We start from the raw sequence: 19,736 nt of genomic DNA on the forward strand, positions 1-19,736 counted from the left end.
ACATTTGGCGTTTTTTTGCTGGTTTGTCGGTAGCAGCTCCTGAAACGCAAGACTGCCACACATCTGTTCGACCAACGCCAGTAGATCTAAACGCCAGTAGATCTAAATCTAGATCTGGAACACCGGGAGGTTTTCGGGAGAGGCACTGAAATTCAGGATTCCCACGTAAAAACCGGGAGTGTTGGCATGTATGGCCTAGCATAGCCTGTAACGTTATTATGACACATTTTATGAGTGAACTTGACTTTAAGTGACTTACAGGTTTCTTTGAAAAATACTTTCTTATATCCAGGTTCTTCCTTGTTGCTGCCGTCCTCCTCTCCTCCTCGCAGCGCAGGTTTGCCGCTGCTAAAACTAAACAGAGCTCCCTGAAAGGCTCAGCCAATCACATTTGCCATATTTGTCACATGACGTAAGACTCCAGCAGAGGACGTAATTTAACTTTTTCTGCTCCGCTGGGTGAATGAAACGTTGACAGATCGTTTTTTTTTCTTTCTATCGGGTTTGTTTTTCTTTACTCAAAGAGATCAAATTATTGGTGGGGACCAGAGATGGGCAGTAACGCGTTACTTGCATTACTATTGCAAAAACGGTAATTAGATTACCGTTACTTTCCCGTAGGAACGCTGCGTTACTGCGTTACTAAAACCGTGATTTTCTTGCGATAATGTCTCATGACAGTGACATACCCGAGCGTGATGTTCGTGACAACAGCTGTGTGCAGATCAACAATGGATCATATATCGAGTGCAGAGAGAGTATGAGCGTGCAGCGTTTAAAGCGTGGAAGTACTGACCTTACTTTGAGTTTGATTCCATAAAAAGTGACAAAAACATTAGTGTCCGTTGTGCGTGGGAAGAAAACTTCTTTTTACAGCGAAAAAACCCCTAAACTTCCGAGCAAGCACCGAGTAGCTACGACGTAATGAGAAACTCACAGAGAAACTGCGGTATCCTTCCACTGACCGCTGCACACCTGCACCAGGGTAACCCTCCGCCTACCCCACTCCTGCTTTACAGGTGAAAATAGAGCAACAGGACCGCTAGTCTTTGACTTAATTTATTTTCTGCTGTGTTTTACTTGCATCTGAAAGAGTGAGTGTAAACACAAAAAAAAAAAAAAAAAAAAAAAAAAAAAAAAAAAAAAAAAAATATATATATATATATATATATATATATATATATATATATATATATATATATATATATATATATTTAAATGTTAAACTAATTTCTTCAAGTCAGAGAATGGTGCATATAATTAAAATTTTGCTTCATGCATAAAGTTAAAAGATTAAAACTAACAAAACAAGTTTTAAAAAGAGACTTTTCCATTTGATTACATTTTGTATGATGGATTATGTAGAAAAAGTAGAATTGGGCTGAAAGATCTATCACTTTATCACCTATTCAGGTTGTAAATCATGTTTTTAAAAAGTAACTAAGTAACTAAGTAATTAATTACTTTTGAAAATAAGTAATCAGTAAAGTAACGGGATTATTTTTTGGGGAAGTAATCAGTAATTAATTACTGATTACTTTTTTTAAGTAACTTGACCAACACTGGTGGGGACATGTCCCTTCCGTCCATACCAAATCTACGCCTTTGTTCAGCAGGAAATACTTCAAACAACAGATTTTCCTCATCATCATTTCCCCCATCACCTTTTAATGACTCTTGAGTACTTTTGAGATTTAAATTACAACAAAATAACACAATAAAAAAACAATAAAACTGTCAACCGTGCATAGAAATTACTTTTCTGCACAGAGTAAACTGTGGACATTCACATGTGACCTTTGGACAAACTGGGACATTTTCCACAGTTGATCTTTCCCATATGTACACACACACACACAGTAAGAAACAGTCCCTCACATGTGTTCAGACTACTAGAAATACATGACACACACACTTGTTCACCACACTGCTATCTGCTAATTCAGTAGCATAGATATTGTACCATGGAGATGGCAGGTTAAACACCAGCTGAAGTTGGATTATATTTTCACATGAACCTCTATGAGGTGATATGAAGGGTTTAGGGCTACAGTGCAAATGTAAGATTGTTTGTTTCTGGGCAGGATTAAAGACAGACAGCAGAATCAGCATTGAAGCTGCAAAATGTCAGAGTGGTGGGTTTTGTGTGGGTGTTTTGTTTTACTTAACTTTGCTTTTTTCTCTTGAAAAACAAAATCTGTGAGCAAATTAATAATTTAGTTATCAGACTTGGACATGAGGTCAAGTTCTTTCTCTACTGGTGACCTGCTTTATTGTAGAGCTGTTTGCAGTGAAAGGTGATAACAGATAACAGAGACAAAAAGGATACAGCAACTAGATGATAGTGGAAGATGGATGCAGACTGGTTTTTCTCTGTGAGGACAAATTTCAGAATCCCAGAGTTACTAAAACTGATTTAGAGCCACTTCAGTTTTCACAACAGTCAAAAACATGTTCATCATTTCTCTGCAAAAGCTGCATTTAATCAAATCAAAAACAAAACCCACAATTTCATTGTGTGTAAAGAAAAACAAAACATGAGAATTCAGAACAATGAGAGCGACGTGTTTAAGATGCAACATCCAGCTCTTTCACTACTTTTAAGGAGAGGTTTGCACTTTTTACTGAATTTATATTGATTTCTGCGTGTTGTTGCTGACTGTGTCTATATGTGACATTTTTCTAACTGGATCTTCCTGGTTAAATATAGATTAAATAAATAATAAAGGGACAGATGATTGAAGCCTGTAAGTATTTCTGTGCGTTTCTTTAAGGCACACAGAGCTTTTGGATCATAGCAGAAATAGCAAAAAGTGGAATGAAAACATGTAAACAGTTTGTTCACGGTGGCTCACAGCACAGACACGTGGACAGGAAGTCGTGTCATGGAGCTTTCTTTTCTGACTCAATGCAATAAAACATTTAAATACTCGTATTCATGAATCTCATGATAATTTTGGGGGTTTTCATGATTTCTTTGAACTTTTGCTTTTCCAGGGTGTTGCACTTCATACGTCTTCAATAAAGTATTTTCCACAGCAAACTGTGAATTTCTTGGAAATGGCAGTGTAGCCTTTCCACTTATTATGAGCCTCTACGATCTTCTTTATGATTTTCTTTTGTCTTTGGCGAGTAACAGTCGTCCCTGTCATGTGTTCAAGTGCCCTATCCTTGGAGTCTTTTTATGCTCATTGGATGTTAGGAAGCCAACTGACTTAAATATGTGTGTGGGGATTCATTACTGTAGGTGTGTTTTGAAAGCAAACATCCACATGGGGCTTTTTACTACATTTGGTACAAAGCAAGCCTACAAATGTATTTTATATTACAAAATGTACCAGAAGCTACTAAATAGCACCGGTGACTCTGATTATATCAAGTTTCATCAATACTGCATAAAATTGGGAAGAAGTTTAGGAAATTGTTCCATATTTCCTGGGAGGCTAATAATTTTGGCCTCAACAGCATATTATGTGTCTGACAACTCTTTTAAAAAAATAGCAGTGTAAATTGTCATGTATTAGTGCAGACCTTCCCAAAGTGTGGGGCCCGCCCCCTAGGGGGGGGCGCAGAGCCATTGCAGGGGGGTCGCGGCATGAAAAGGGAAAAAACAAAACAATGCTTGGACACTGCTAGCACGGGCACCCACACAAATGCAAAGCAGGAGATGAAGCATCGCTGAATATGTTTCCAAACCAACTTCATTCTAAGCCAAAGACTAGAAAATATGGTGAAGCAAATCTTCCCTTTGGTTTCACCTGCACAAGTGCCGAGGTAGGTCTCCCTGCAGGATTGGTTTTCCCTGCGTTGGGAGCAGCGCTGGGCTGTTTAAATCATGGACAAACAGATCTCACATTCTTGATTTTTAGTTCACAAACACTTGTTGTAATGACTAACCACTCCTGACATTTTGGAGATGTTTGCTCTTTATACAGTAAAGTTACAGTGGGATACAAATAATATCAGGCTGATCCTGCCACGATTTGTTCCCCGGTTCAAATCACGGACTAACAGGATCCGACAGCTGTTTATGTTTTTAAACCTATTTTGCACAGAGAGGTATTTTTAAAAAAAAAAAGTATTGATAGCAATGTTGAATATTATTACACAGAAAAAAACAACTACATGTAAAATAATCACACCATGACGCCTTTGACTTTGTAAATGGAAGGCCAGTAACTGCGTGTTTATATGTAAGCGTGTAAAACCTGAAGATAGTCAGATTAACAGTATTTTGTCTCTATCTGCCATTCCTCTCATGTAAACAATAACGTGACGCACAGCGTGACGTGAAAAAAGGTACATATCTTTGACGTTGCCTGACGAACTGTGTATTCCTCGTCCACACGTAAACGCAAAAAATGAGTTTTAAAAAATCTCAGTTTTCGGTGATTCGAACGCCGTTTATGTGGACGAAACAGCTGCGTTTTCAAAAGTGTGGACGTAGTGTAAAAGAGTTAGCAGTTTATTTTCTTACTACCTGTGATTTATTGCAGATTACTTGTATTTGCTTAATTGTTTACTAAATGTTTGAGGTGTGAAATAAACCGCAATTGAGCAAAATATGTGTGTGTGTGCTTGGAGGATGTGTTAGTGCGTGTGTGTGCGCGCGCGCGAGGGGGGGGGGCGCGAACATTTTTCTGTAAAACAAGGGGGGGCCCAGCAAAAAAAGTTTGGGAACCACTGGTGGGAAATGTGTTTTTGCATGAATGATTTCCTTTTCTTCTTTGCATGAAACAGTAACGGTCGCTTTGAGGCAAATCAAAACTGGTTTAACGAGGGCCAAATGGAGCAGAAACAAAATCCACCGAAAACAAAAAAGCGGATTTGCTTCCCTGCTGTGAGGCTGCCATATATGAAGAGTCTTCCTGCTGCAGTTTCAGTCATCACCAAGCTGCTTCTCTGATTACACTTAGTCCCGCCCCCTCAGCACACAGCTTAAGCCACTGGCGAGGCAGCTTTTCAGCATGAAGGCGTTGCTTTCAGGCTTAACTGCCTGGTTTCCTAGGGAACCGTGCAGCAGACAGGCTGGGCGGAAAAGCGTTTCCGGGTCGGCTCAAACTTGGAGAGAGGAGCAGAGAGACAAAGAGGAGGTGATAGTGAAGTGGGGGAGGGAGAAGGCTCCGTGGAGAGGCAGTGGGGGGAGGTTCAGGTGCTGGCTCTACTCTCAGTGTGGGACCAGGGTGGACATCAGCACGTGGTAGAGAACCGAAGCACATTTGAGGGGATTTCAGAGCGTCTGAGGAGGCTCAGTGTTGTGCGCAGCTGGAAGGAGTCTCAGCTAATTCACAAGCATGAGACTTCAGAGCAGGAAGCCTGATGCAGGCACGTCAGTGAACTACAGCCCAGGAGTGGAAGAAAGGCCGCTGGAGTGGCCACGGGAGGAAGGTGTGGATAATCAAAGAATCTACACAGTCCAGCAAGGTAACTGTGCTCAACACCAGCTGTACTAATGACGATAACAACATGACTTAGTTCACTTTGGGGGAAAAACAAAAACTAGCATCAAAGGATAAAGCTTGCTTGTGCTAAAAACTCAGACAATTACATTAACCTCCTAAGACCTGAACTCTTCCATGGCATGCATTTTTAATTTGTCTTTGTTTGGGCTGATTGGGACCTGTTGAATGTAAAAACAAAGAATTATCAGAATTATTTTTTTACCTGATTTTTGTTTCTAAGAAAAATGAGATCCACATATGAGGAGAAGAGTAGCAGTATAATGTCCTCGGAGGTGGATATCAGGCCCTTGTAGAGCAAAATTGAGTTTTGGTCTAAATAACAAAATGTGATGTCCATATATGTGGATCCTAGGAGGTTAAAGTTTCTTTGTTTTTTGTTTTTTTCCAAATCACCATTTAGCCAAAAATGACAATGTCTTCATGTTTGCACAGGAATAACGACTCAATTTCATTCAGCTGTTTCTGCCTCTACGAATGTGGCTGAAGAGGGAATCCGCAACTGGACGGATGATGAAGTAAAAGCGCTGCTGTGCGTCTGGGCCGACTGCAACATTCGGGAACGTTTGAAAAGCACGCTGCGCAACAAATCCATATTCCAAGAGATGGCTCGGCAGGTGCAAAGAAAATATGGGGTGATACGCGACTGGAAACAATGCCGTACAAAATACAAGAATTTGAAATATGACTATAAGATTGCTAAACGTGCACACGCTGCAGGAGGCAGCGGTGCAGGAAGCCTGGGGAAGTACATGAAGTTTTTTGATGAAGTGGAAGCTATTTTACTGGACAAAGGACTGGAAAATGGGAGCATGGAGATGCATAAGAGACTGTATGATGGTGAACTGAAAGCAGGGAGGCAGGAAACACCAGCAGGCCACACAGGGCAGATAACAAGCTCTGAGAGTGAGCTGGTCATCGACATGGATGATGGTAAGCATCAAGTTTGCAGTTGTTTTAGATTCAAGACTCCGTGAAAATAATTTTCTTATTTTTCCTTATTTAAGATGACAACAGTGATGATTGCAACATGGACGGAGAAATGGAAATAAAGAGAGAGAGAAGTACAGGTATGCCAACAAAGAAAAGAAAATCTGCCACCTGTGGAGTTTAGCTGCATATGTAAGCTTTTCCTTCCATATCTGTTCTTTTGTTCCAGATGCCCATCGAGCTCACGCAGACTCCAGCTTTGACGAAGTGGTCACGGTGTCGGACGCCGGTCGCAACTGGAGCGACCAAGAGGTGCGAGCCCTGATCCAAGTCTGGTCCAATGAGCGCATATGCAGGAAGCTGGAGAGCTCAACCAGAAAGAGGGACATCTTTGTCCAGATCTCGAGCAGGTTACTGCAGCAAGGCATCGATCGTGACTGGAAACAGTGCCACACTAAGTACAGGAACCTCAAGTATCTCTACAGGTCCCTTCAAAGGGGCAAGACTGATGAAGCCGTCCCGAGATGCCTCATGAGGTTCTACGAAGAAGTGGACTCCGTTATGAATCGCACGACTAACGAGTCTCTGCGAGACACAGAAGCAGATTCAGACAGACTTACAATATCTGACAACTGTGATGAGGGAAATAACGTGGACGGCAATTTGGCAAACATGAGGAGAGCTGTGGAGGACAAAACCTGCACCTCTGATTCTGACTTAACCATCGAGGCATCAAACACTTATGAGTCAGAGCGGCATAAAATCAAGGAGCATCGTTTGGATCGAGAACACATGTTGATGAGTGAGCAGATCATTTAATCATCATTATCATCAGTATGAATTAGATGAAAAGGTTACACAATGGTTTCAGTGGTCAGTTACCATGAGTAAGATAATCAAGCAGGAACACCACGGACAGCCAAAAACAAAGGTTTTCTCAAAATCTTACATCAACACAACATATTAGTTAGTATTTCAACTAAAACCTTAAAATCTACAGAGAAATTGTGGTTCAGTAAACTGACCGTTTAACACTGAATAGACTTGAAGTTAGAGGGAAATAAATATTATTTTCAAACTACAAACTTTCCGGTTAGTAAACAACTTGGTCCAACTTGAGCTGCAGCCACCCAGGAAGTGGTTTTAAGATATGTTTTATTTAAAAAGGAGTCTCGAGGTGGTCGTAAGCCAGTCTTACTGTGTTTAAAACCAAGACAATTCTTTTCTTTTGCAGCAAAGAAGCATATCTATATCTGTTTTTTAACTGCCTTAAATTTTATATTGTTTGCAGGTGCTTCTGAGAGTGAGGTCGACAAAGAGAATACTACTGCATCAAACAGACTGAAGAGGAAAGCTGTGGACGAAGGTCTGAAATGTGTCTCCTTCTGAAATAATTAAATATGGATAAGAACATGGCTGTGAGCTAAAACAATGCACAACTCATGAAACCCTGTTAGGAGCTGACATGTTGCACTAGTCGTACTTAAAAAGCAAGTTAACCTTTGTCCTTCTTATTTCCAGACCCTGGACTGCACACATCACTGAAAAAGCTGAACCCTCTTGGCCCTGTTGCTGCTGACAGACGGCACACCCAGTGTAAAGAAGAGCAGGACCACATCGGCACAATAAAGATCAACTCAGTCTGTTCAGTGGCCTCCCCTGCTCCATCGCCACAGGTAACACTGATCTCATGTGACCATTACAAAACTGACGTATTCTCAGGCATAATAAACGCTGGTGTGGGTTCTTTTAAAACTACCCCAACAACTTGATTAATCGAGTGACAGATTATTATATAATAAGTTCATTATTTTTCAAATAAAAATGTCCCACATTAAAACTATAATTGTAAACTTTAACATGTTCAGATTGCAAAAACAAAGATTAATTGATTCATGCAAATATTGTAAAGCCTAAAGCTGCAGCTCTGATGTATGTTGGGCTGACGTTTATTAATCAAACCTGAGGAAAAGTTATGTCTTAAGTGTTATTCACTAATCTGGTCACAGGATTTTTAATGGGAGAAATGTTTCACTGCTTATCCAGGTGACTTCTTCAGTATCAGCTGACCACAACCTTAACAGTGCAGTGCTTAAGCAGAACAGCTGCACAACAACTGAAACCAGCACCACTGACCAACAATGAGCCACCAGTTCAGTTTCAGGATCGTCAGTATGCAAACTGGTACCATGAGTACCAATCGTTTAGAGGCGTCATCGCCTTTTCAAATAACAGCTCCCCACTCAAACCAGGATGTGCACATCGTCACTGAAAGAGTTGCCACTGGCCTGTAGGTGTAAACAGACCACAGAGTCCCGGCCTGATGAGCGAGCTCTTCTGCGCTGTGCAATCTGCTAACCTGTGGTTGTCTGGTTGACTTTCTGAATTCAATGTAATTGGAAAAATACATTAAACTGCAAGCTAGTTGAAGGAAACCAGGGTTTTTGGTTCATGAAGACATTTCACCTCTCATGCATGATGGATCGTTGACTTGCCCGGTTTCTATGCAGGTCGTTAAGGGTCCCATCAGTTGAGCTGACGTGTGACTCAATGCATGGGTTATTCGGGTCACATGACCTAAGGTGTGATTTCTATGTGGGACAGCTTCATGAACCAAAAACAAAAGTCTAGCTGCCGTCAAATTAATAACTTCAAACTAGCCTGATCTCAACAACTGTATCTTATGTTTCATCAGAAACAAGAATGGCAATTATGTGACATCCTTACAGACAAGCTGCATGACAACATGTTGCTAACAACAATGACACTTTAAAAGGCGATTTGTGTTTCCACTATTTTCTTTAAAAAAAGAAACACGTGCTGCCTGCTAGGAAATCAAATCCGGCTTTTATGGGCGTAGACTAAAATGAAGCAATTCTTCTGTAAGTTCACTGCCGTGTTTTGTCTTTCAGGCCTGCTCAGGATCCACGAGCGCCATGGCCTCCGCCCCAGGTACTGCACGAGCCTTAATCCGCACTTTAGCGCTTCAGTTAGATGTGCATGTTTTAATTCTTTCCTTGTTTTCAGAGTTGAAAATCGGCCAGAAGCTCAATGAGGGCAAGACTAAACAGATTTTCGAGCTCGTGGACCAGCCGGGACTGGTTCTAGTCCAGTCTAAAGACCAGATCACAGCTGGGAACGCCGTGAGCAAAGATCAGATGGAGGGCAAAGCTGCCATTGCCAACAAAACCACGAGCTGCGTGTTCCAGCTGCTGCAGGAGTCTGGTGAGGTTTTTATTTCTGCACGAGGTTTTGGGAACAACATCAAAGGTTGATTCAGTGACAGGAAACAAACAGCCTAAATCTCGTGCATGAACAGAAATGATAATCGTGCAATAATACTTAATGTATGCAAATTCAATAAAATATAGTTTTTAATCTCAGATGTTGTCATTTGTCCGTGAGTTTGAGGTTGCTCTGATATCCACCCTTCTCTCCTCAGGCATTAAGACGGCCTTTGTTAAGCAGCACTCGGACACGGCGTTCATCGCAGCGCACTGCGAGATGATACCCGTTGAGTGGGTGTGTCGCAGAGTGGCGACTGGATCTTTCCTCAAGAGGAATCCAGGAGTCAAAGAGGGCTACCGCTTTTCTCCTCTAAAGATGGAGATGTTCTTTAAAGTGAGTCTTGCTGCGTGCGGTGATTCTCTCCGAGTGTTGCAGCAAACTCATCACTGATGGTGTTTTTAGGATGACGCCAACAATGATCCTCAGTGGTCAGAGGAGCAGCTGCTGGAGGCCAAACTGTGTCTGGCTGGGCTCACTATTGGTCAGTGTGAGGTGGACATAATGAGTCGCAGCACCGTGGCCATTTTTGAGATAGTGGAGAAGGCCTGGGCCACTCAGAACTGCTCCCTGGTGGACATGAAGGTAGGCTGTGCAGCAGCGCCCCCTGCTGGTTAAGTCACATCTTGGTGCGATCACTTTTCTCCTGTAGCTGCAGCAGAACTACAACGAAGGACTTTTTCTTTGCTTATAGATTGAATTTGGCGTCAGTGTGAAAAGTCGAGAGATCGTGCTCGCTGACGTGATTGACAACGATTCGTGGAGGCTTTGGCCAGCTGGAGATCGGAGCCAGCAAAAAGACAAACGGGTGATGGACTGACTTTGATTTATTTTCATGCTGATATGAAAAAGAAACAAGCCTCAAACTTTTCTTTTCCCTTTGTAGGTGAACAGAGAGCTGAAGGAAGTGACCCCAGAGGCAATGCAGATGGTGAAGAGGAGTTCTGAGTGGGTCTCTGAAAGGGTCAAGGTACAGCAAACGGATGCCTCTAACCTATTCTTGATCTTGTAGGAGTGTTTAGCTCTTTCTTTGCTTTGAACATCCAAACCAACAAACACTGTTTAACATCACAAAAAAACCAGCACAGCTGTACGGTTTTTCTTTTGAGCAGGTAAAACTGACATAAAGTGATGATTCAATGGTTTCTGTGTGTCTACAGTTGCTGCTGGAGCCCCAGGCAAGCAGCAGGGTGGTGCTTTTAATGGGCTCCACCTCAGATGTGGCTCATTGTGAAAAGATAAGAAAGGCGTGCGCCTCCTACGGGATCTCCTGTGTCCTCAGAGTCACCTCGGCACACAAGGGTCCAGATGAGACGCTGCGCATTAAAGCTGAATATGAAGGTGAGCTTTAATATTGACGTCACTGCGTCTTTATACTGATGTGGGATTCTTTCTAATCGGGTCATTTCTTTATGCTGCGTTGCAGGTGATGGCATACCCACTGTGTTCGTGGCTGTGGCTGGGAGGAGTAACGGCCTCGGCCCGGTGATGTCTGGTAACACGGCTTACCCTGTGATCAGCTGCCCTCCTCTCACTCCAGACTGGGGACCACACGACGTCTGGTCATCCCTCCGCATGCCAAGTGGTGAGCGGAGCTCTTTACTGTAACGTGCAGCGTTAATCGTTCGTGCTGTTTTTGGATTTATTCATTTTTGTCCTGCAGGTCTTGGCTGCTCCACCGTGTTGTCTCCTGAAGCTTGTGCTCAGCTTGCAGCGCAGATCTTGGGGTTGAGGGACCACCTGGTGTGGTGCAAACTGAGGGCATCCATGCTCAACACCTGGGTGTCTCTCAAGCTGGCTGACAAGAAGTTACAGGCCTGCAGCCTCTGAAGAGCCCAGCGTGCATCACACCGAACAAAAGAGCTTTTGTCCATTTAGCACCCTTGAAGCAAACTGCAGGACTGAAAATGACGCAATTCAGTTTCATGGACCTGTTTCTAACAGATTTGTTATAGTTTCTCAATTTTAATGGAATTTTATAGAACTTTTTTTAATTTGTTTGTTTATTTTTGCATGCATGTTGTTGCTGCCTGTGTTTAATTGTGTCAGTTTTGTAACTTGTTGCTGCCTATCGTCAGGTCTCCCTAAAAAAAGGTTTTTGTTTCAGTGGGATCTACCTGCTTGAATAGAAGTTCAATTACAAACATTGTTTACTATGAAAAGCCATTAACTGTAGATGTTTGTCACACACATGATTCGATGAAGGGACAGATGATTGAAGCCTGTATGTATTTGTATGCTTTTTTTAAGACACACCGAGCTTTTAGATCACAGCAGAAAAAGTGGAATCAAAACATGTAAATAGTGGACAGGAAGTTGTGTCATGAAGCTTTCTTTTCTGACTAGATGCAATAAAATGTTTAAATACTCGTATTCATGAATCTCATGATAATTTGGGGGTTTCCATGATTTCTTTCATCTCACTCGGTGCACGTACTCAGGAAAAACATCCTGTAAATATTAGTCTCAGACTGGAAGAGAGGTTGCTGAGGAATGTGAGGAAAAGACAGATGGGAACAAAGATTTCTTAAGTTATGAATGAAATCAGTCTAATATCGCTCACGTTTATACACTGTTCTTTTTTTTTTAATCTGTAGATGCTCCCCTGATCTGCCTGGAAACAGTCACACTGAGTACAAGAACCTCAAGTTTCTCTACAGGTCCCCTCAAAGGGGCAGGACTGACGAAGCTGACCTGACTCATGAAGTGGACTCCATGATGAATCACATGACCTGAAAGACAAAACACAAAACGTGAAGTGGGAGCCAATCGCGGTCCTCAACTCATCTAACCAGCCAATCACAGCCGCGCATTGATTTCCGCGTGAGGAGAAGACGCTCAAACATCAAGAGAAGACGTTTCATTAGGTACAAAAAAAAAAAGAAAAACCTTTGGAGCGTTATCCGCAAAAGTGAATCGTTTTACTCTTTGATAAGAAGTGATGGCCAAATGAAGCTTTCTGAAGCTGAAAAACAGTTCATTACTTCAAGCTCTTCAACACAGTCCTGTCTGGTGACACCTGGTGGCCAAAAATATGAAGAGCAGCTTGAGTCTACAAATTAAAGTGTACTGCTTCATCATGACCTCCCACTCCACAGAGTGATTCACTTCCCTATGATCCACTGAATCAGATACTGAAGCGGTTACGTTCTAAAGGAAGCTTCAGTCGTCACTGATCATGTGACGTTTTTTGACCGGAGCGTCAGCTTCAAGCTGGCCATCACTAATGAGAAGCTTGTCTTATCAAAAGCTCCAACAGGTCAAAACAGTGTGTTTTTGATCGAATCGATTCGTTTGAGAAACTGAGCTGTTTGCACGTTGTCTGTGGAGGAATGTTATCAAACATCATCTCATGACAGCAGCGAGTAAAGGCTTGGTTTATTTTGTGGAAAAGTCCTTTCATTCATCCTCATCATTGTGTATGTGTGTGTTGCAGTGATGGACTGTAACAACATGACAGCTCAACCAAAGCAGGGCAGCAATGAAACCCACACAAATGGACAATTGAAACTATCAGCAACACCGACTCGTGATTTTGTCGAGTCGGTGTTGCTGATAGTTTCAATTGTCCAAGCATAGAAAATAACTGGAGTTAACATTCTAGACAGCAGCTACTGGTGTTGTTGAATGTGATGTTGTTTTTACTTGTATTGGTCTGTAATGCAGTAATAAAATCCTAAACTCAGTGATCACACTGCAATAATGTTTTCCATTACAAACCACCAAACATGCCTTTGTCTCCTGTGCAGCGTGAGCTACAATCACCTGATTTCAGTTCATGCAGAGGAAGAAAAAGCTGGAGTCATCTTACAACCTTTGAGGAGTGAAGATATGGACATTTCTTTGTTTTTAATTATTGGATTATTTAAAGCAGTATCACTGTGGTTGTGACTGTGTGGAACTTTTAACCTCCTAGGACCTGCGTCCACATATGTGGACATCACATTTTGGGTTATTTAGACCAAAATACTCGATTTTGCTCTACAAGGGCCTGATATCCACTTACGAGAACATTATACTGCTACTGTTCTATCAACGTTTTAAACGAATATCCTCATATGTGTCTCTTATTTACAAAAAACAAAAATAAGGTAAAAAAAATCTGGTAATTCTTTGTTTTTGCATTCATCAGGCCCCAGAGACATTAAAAATGCATGGTGTGGAAGAGTTCGGGTCTTAGGAGGTAAAGGCCCCAAACTACCAAAACTGTCTCTGTGTGGTAGTAAATTATTTTATTTAATATGAATATAACTGTAGAACCAATGGACAAGTCAAATCTGTTAAATGTGAGGTGAGCAGTGAAAAATCATGTGACTGACATAAACTTGGGGGTGACGGCCTGGAAGGTAAAATGAGCTCTTTAATCTCTCTGAGACAAACTGTAAAGAACAAGAACAGATTCAGTGCGGCTCTTCGTGTGAGCACGTCTCTCTAAATCCTGTCACACAATCACATGATGAGATAAGCTTTGATTACAAAAGTTACTGAGCTGTTGTGCTCGATCAGTCAACACCTTGCATCACTGCTGCACTGGAACGCTGACTCTGAAACAGCCCATCACACTCAATAATGTTCGGTGTCCACAAACGTGTCCAGTTGGTGTCCAGTTGGTGTCCAGTTGTTCTGCAAACATACACTGTACAGGATCGGCAGCGTGTTAGAGTGATTTTTTTTATTCTGTTTCCTGGAACTTAAGACCATGATTGAAACATTTAAGACAGAAGGAGACACAGGGGTCAAATGTCACATTTTGCAGGGCCTCTGATCCTCCCACAGGCTAGAGCAATGTAAAGGTTTTAGTTTTGACTTTTTAAAAGCATTTATGATTTTACTTGAGTGATTCCTCGTTTATCTTTTACCTCATTGTTCCAGTGAGCGATTAAAGGAAATCTGTCTCGCGTGCACATTCAATTTAGACTCACCAGTTTACCAAACGAGCGTGTGTTTGGATTGTGGAGGAAAGCTGGAGTACTTGCAGGACTGCAGGTAGGTAGAGAGCAAACAATCTCCTCATAACAGGTGTTCAAACCAGTAACCACCTTACTGTGCAGCTGAGTGTAACACCACTATCATGAGTTATTCCTCTGCTGTCATGAGACTGCATCGTGCCCCCAACAAAGAAATCCAACTGCATGAAAACAATAGCAAAGGAAACTCATCATCTCGATTCCTCTTGTTCTGTGTCAGTATACAAATCGCTTATCAGTACACTAAGCTAAAGTTGTAGCTAAAGAAATGTAGTGATTATAATTTATGATGTAACCAGAAACCTCTCTGATTGACTCTGATGACCTTTAAAGTTATGGTGTAGAGTTTAGAGGGGTTTCCTGTTACACTATAAGTTATGGTGTGATTTAACATGTAGATTTCCAGCTGAGGCATAAGTCAGGCATCAAAGCTTAGTGTTTGTGTCCACTTCTGTAATGATACTGAATGACAAGAGTTACTTTTTACAGAGTCCAGTTTGAAAATGTCAACACAGGAGACTTTTTCACTTTTTTATTGAATGACTTTGAAGCTGAAATTGAGGCCCTGTGTCATTATGCTACTCTGTAAAACATTTACTGCACTGAGTAATGAATCACCACTCAATAACATGCCTGCCTGTAACCCAGGGGGCAGCTTTTCATTTTCCCCTTGCCAGTGTCCAGCAGTACTTCCAGATAGTAACTCTGTTCTATCCTCTTGTGGTTTTCACTCAGTTATATACCTTAATCTTAACTGTATCTCCTCCTCTAACTTCATATGTTCTCTCTCCTTCTCTCCTCCTCCTTCTTCTCCTTTCCCTCTCTCTGCTCTCTCCATGGCTGCCACCCTCAGATCGCCTGTCCCATCTTTGCTGGCCTTCTGCATTTCTTCTTCTTGGCTGCCTTCTGCTGGATGTGTCTGGAGGGTGTGCAGCTCTATCTCATGCTGGTGGAGGTCTTTGAGAGCGAGTACTCACGCAAAAAGTACTACTATCTGTGCGGCTACTGCTTCCCCGCACTGGTGGTGGGCATCTCTGCAGCCATAGACTACAGGAGCTATGGGACCAAGAAAGCATACGTGTCATTCTGGCACAGCTGGCTGCCGGCGGGCACGCCGGTGCAGCCCCCTCTAGCTTCTGCCCGGTGGCTACTGGGTGACCCCTCATCTGGGGATCCTCAGCCCTTCCCATGAAGGTGGCACGGATGCCCCTCCGGTGGTCCTCCTTGGGCTCTTGCACTCTGGAGCCTCTGGATGTCTGGGGCCTGGATCTCCTCCATGCCTGCTTCATGCCCTGGGGGACGGGGCTATGGCTCTCTACATCCTCTTGCAGACCATTACATGGGGAAACCATTTGAATACAAGCGCGCCGATCCACACAGGTGTGCACACGGGTGTTCACTGTTCGTAGACATAAACTACACCTTTCTTGGCTGCTACTTCAAAGCACATTGTGCGCTGTCTGTCCTGCGTGCTGCACAACAACATTCAATATTTAGTATTTACTGCTGTTTACACTTAGCTAGATTAATGCGATGGTGTTGTGTTTAGTATGTTGCTTTGTTTGTTTTTTTGCTTGTTTTCTATTCTTTTTCTCTCAACAGGTGATCCAGGAGATATTTTTTTGCCCCCTTTCTCACTGTCCCTCTCCCCTTCTGTTTTTTTTTCCTTCCTCTTTCCACTGTCCTCTTAGCCTCCATATTTCGATATCCCGCAGTCAGAAGTATTTCACCAGCATGCAATTTTGCGATGTTATTAACAATATGAAATCAGTAATTTTGGACTAGAGTGCTCACTGCGCATTTTTTATTTCTTCCTATCGTCTTTCCTTAGCTCAACAGAAAACAGCTTGTGCAGCAACACGACTGTTTTAGTGGAACAAAATGAGAAATGTTATCTGTTTTTTTTAAATTAAAAAATGATGTAAAAACAAAGCAAATCTTTTCAAAATTAGGCATGGTTTCTCCCTCTGCAGCTACATTTTAAAAGGTCTCTTATGTAAGATTATGTTATAAAGATATCATTTGTAGTCCACATGGTGTATATATAGACACATGCATCATACACGTCATCGGAAAATACTGTAAATGCTGGCATATGCGCAGCTACACAGACACAAACACAAACAATGGCATTTATTGCTCACAATCGGCAAACAAGCTTTTTTTGAAATGTAATAACACTTCCAAACAACAATTACATCGGTTACTACAGTCATGTATCTCAAGCCCCCGTCACGATAACATGACAAAGCTGTGTTTCTCTTTACTCGACGCCTCAGTCTCTTTGTCTGGCGTGTTTGCCTATTCTTTGCAGATTAGAGCGAGCTCCACAGTTTTGATTACAGCTGCCCCACTGAGTTACAAAGTCTACCCGCCGTGTTTCTATATTTAACTTGTCGTGTGTTTACTGCCACTCACTGCACCATGTTTCCTCTTCCAGAGTCGGATCCGCAGGATGTGGAACGACACGGTTCGGAAGCAGACAGAATCTTCTTTCATGGCAGGAGATATCAACAGCACCCCGACACTCAACCGTGGTGAGACCTCTCTCTATATTTCTCCCTCCATTAAATTATACTCGCTGAAATTCTCAGACACAGGTGACGCACATACAGATTTACAGCATTTAACACTAGAATTACTTTTTTTCCTGGTGCAAGTCCCTGCTACTAGATTTACTAGCCCTGCGCAAATTTGCATAAATTCCCTGAACCTAACACCTCCTAGCACCCTGCTGAGAGGCCTCATTGTTCTACATTCTCATGTTTTGTTTACACACAATGAAATTGTGGGTTTTGTTTTTGATTTGGTTAAATGCAGCTTTTGCAGAGAAATGATGAACATGTTTTTGACTGTTGTGAAAACTGAAGTGGCTCTAAATCGTTTTTAGTAACTCTGAGATTCTCAAATTTGTCCTCACAGAGAAAAACCAGTCTGCATCCATCTTCCACTATCATCTATATGCTGTATCCTTTTTGTCTCTGTTATCTGTTATCACCTTTCACTGCAAACAGCTCTACAATAAAGCAGGTCGCCAGTAGAGAAAGAACTTGACCTCATGTCCAAGTCCCATAACTAAATTATTAATTTGCTCACAGATTTTGTTTTTCAAGAGAAAAAAGCAAAGTTAAGTAAAACAAAACACCCACCACTCTGACATTTGCAGCTTCAATGCTGATTCTGCTGTCTGTCTTTAATCCTGCCCAGAAACAAACAATCTTACATTTGCACTGTAGCCCTAAACCCTTCTACATATCACCTCATAGAGGTTCATGTGAAAATATAATCCAACTTTAACCTGCCATCTCCATGGTACAGTATCTATGCTACTGAATTAGCAGATAGCAGTGTGGTGAACAAGTGTGTGTGTTTGTGTGATGTATTTCCAGTAGTCTGAACACATGTGAGGGACTGTTTCTTGCTGTGTTTATACATACAGGAAAGATCAACTGATCAAATGTCCCAACTTGTCCAAAGGTCACATGTGAATGTCCACAGTTTACTCCGTCAACCGTGCATAGAAATTACTCCTCTGCACAGTCTTATTCCTGTCTTATGATAAAATGTTAATTTATCATGTGTATAGAGATTGACAGATCACGTGACTTTCGCGCATTGCTTTGTGGGTACCCGTGGCAACAAAATCAAAACACTGCATCAACCACATTTCCAGCACCGGTAATTAATTCTGTGGTTTTAATCCAGACTTGCATTTTATTTGCCCCAAAGACAGTTATGTACAAAACAACGGAGAACACGGCAGGTCCGTACAAAGACAGACGTGACGAAAAGGCAAAAAAAAAGGACGAGGAAAAAATCAAAGGAGTGAAAGGGTTAGACACATACGAGCATACAGAGTGGAGTAAGGACGTTAGCGTGCTGCCCAACTTTCATCACACACATATTTATTATTATATGGTCCTAAGTTTTAGTGCATACACTCACAAAATCTTTAGTAACTTCAGATCCTGCAACAAGCCCAGCTCCAGTTTACTTTGGTGATTTGGACGATTCCATCTCACAGCTGTTGTTTTTTTCCCTTTATCTCCTGTACAGGCAAACACAATCTATTTATCGTTTCAGGTTGTAGTGTTACACTACATTTTCACATCTAATAGAAATAAAATGAGTCTTTTGTAATTCATTCAACTTATTGTCTTTATTTATAACTGGCATTATTGTTTCATTCTATCATAGAATCTTACAAGAAAGAGGCAACATTGTATTCGATTGTGCTTTATCAGCTGCTTCGGTGAAAAACAAATCAACAATGTAACAAAAAAAAAATTGCAAAACAACATACTGGAAAACAGTTATTCATCACTTGATTGCTTCAGTACAACACTTGGGCACATATATGCGGGACGTTTCGTGGCTGTTTTGATATCGCTCTCTCTTAACCGATCAGATGTGGTAGCAGCTTTAAACTCGACCCAGGTTGATAGAGGGGCCCAGTCTGGATCGCATTCCAGCATTTTGTAGGCTGGTTTTCTTACAAAACACAACAAACATTAGCTCGCAAAGCCACAGTGAACAAAGCAGCAAAGCGCAACAAATTTAATTCAAATTAAGACTTATTTGTAACCTACATCAACAATTATGTTATGATAAATTACGTAATAACTACAACAGAAGACTTACCTTTGTGGAAATGCTTGGAGCAGACTAACCTGTGAGCTGGAGTGCTCTGAAAAGTTATATTTGGTCTTTGAATGGCTGCAATCCAGGCCATCCGTCGGCTCTTTGTTATTTTGGAAACATGGCTCGAACAATTTCTCTTCCACGACGTAATCCGATAACAACCGATCTCTTTACCCGTCGGCTTCCCGTGGCTGTCATACAACCGACTATTGCAGTTAGTAATACAACAGCTTCTTGCCATTTTTTGTGTTTCTTTTTATCGCTGTGTGACTGTTTTCACGTGAAAGCCTGCTAGTACCGCTTGCCACTCGTACCCACAATCCTTTGTAGTTTTACCCCTGAATGACGTCACATTTTACAGGCCACTGAACAGAGCATCTGTGGTAGGATGATGGAGTGTTGCCATGGTAATGCACAGGGGAGCGGTCAAACAAAGCACTAAAGGTGGACTTCT

General features: G+C 41.8%; 2 protein-coding genes across 3 annotated transcripts in view; both read left to right on the forward strand.

The window, feature by feature from the left end:
• Positions 1–19,736, forward strand: part of LOC146521260 (polymeric immunoglobulin receptor-like) — a 525,395-nt gene that overhangs the window by 146,704 nt on the left and 358,955 nt on the right. The window lies entirely within an intron of this gene.
• On the forward strand, positions 5,047–12,047 carry LOC146521267 (uncharacterized). Of its 2 annotated transcripts, none has more exons than XM_085154949.1 (15): positions 5,047–5,424; positions 5,895–6,392; positions 6,467–6,529; positions 6,619–7,191; positions 7,681–7,755; positions 7,911–8,065; positions 9,302–9,341; positions 9,417–9,614; positions 9,832–10,010; positions 10,080–10,259; positions 10,369–10,482; positions 10,561–10,644; positions 10,835–11,015; positions 11,101–11,259; positions 11,338–12,047. In XM_085154949.1, the coding sequence occupies exons 1-15, from the start codon at positions 5,295–5,297 to the stop codon at positions 11,502–11,504; spliced, it is 2,796 nt and encodes a 931-aa protein (XP_085011075.1). In that variant the 5' UTR covers positions 5,047–5,294; the 3' UTR covers positions 11,505–12,047. The 2 variants fall into 2 exon arrangements, with proteins under 2 accessions (XP_085011075.1, XP_085011074.1); XM_085154948.1 differs by having other exon boundaries at positions 5,157–5,424; positions 5,919–6,392.

This window comes from Neolamprologus multifasciatus, chromosome 3 (assembly GCF_963576455.1).
Source record: "Neolamprologus multifasciatus chromosome 3, fNeoMul1.2, whole genome shotgun sequence".
Lineage (NCBI taxonomy): Eukaryota > Metazoa > Chordata > Actinopteri > Cichliformes > Cichlidae > Neolamprologus > Neolamprologus multifasciatus.

What these genes read in the sequence shown, in the direction of transcription:
- LOC146521267 (XM_085154949.1), top strand. Translation starts at nt 5,295, where the DNA reads ATGAGACTTCAGAGCAGGAAGCCTGATGCAGGCACGTCAGTGAACTAC. An exon ending in GCCAGCAAAAAGACAAACGG is followed by an intron (nt 10,483 to 10,560) that starts GTGATGGACTGA and finishes TTCCCTTTGTAG; the next exon opens with GTGAACAGAGAGCTGAAGGA. An exon ending in GGGTCTCTGAAAGGGTCAAG is followed by an intron (nt 10,645 to 10,834) that starts GTACAGCAAACG and finishes GTGTGTCTACAG; the next exon opens with TTGCTGCTGGAGCCCCAGGC.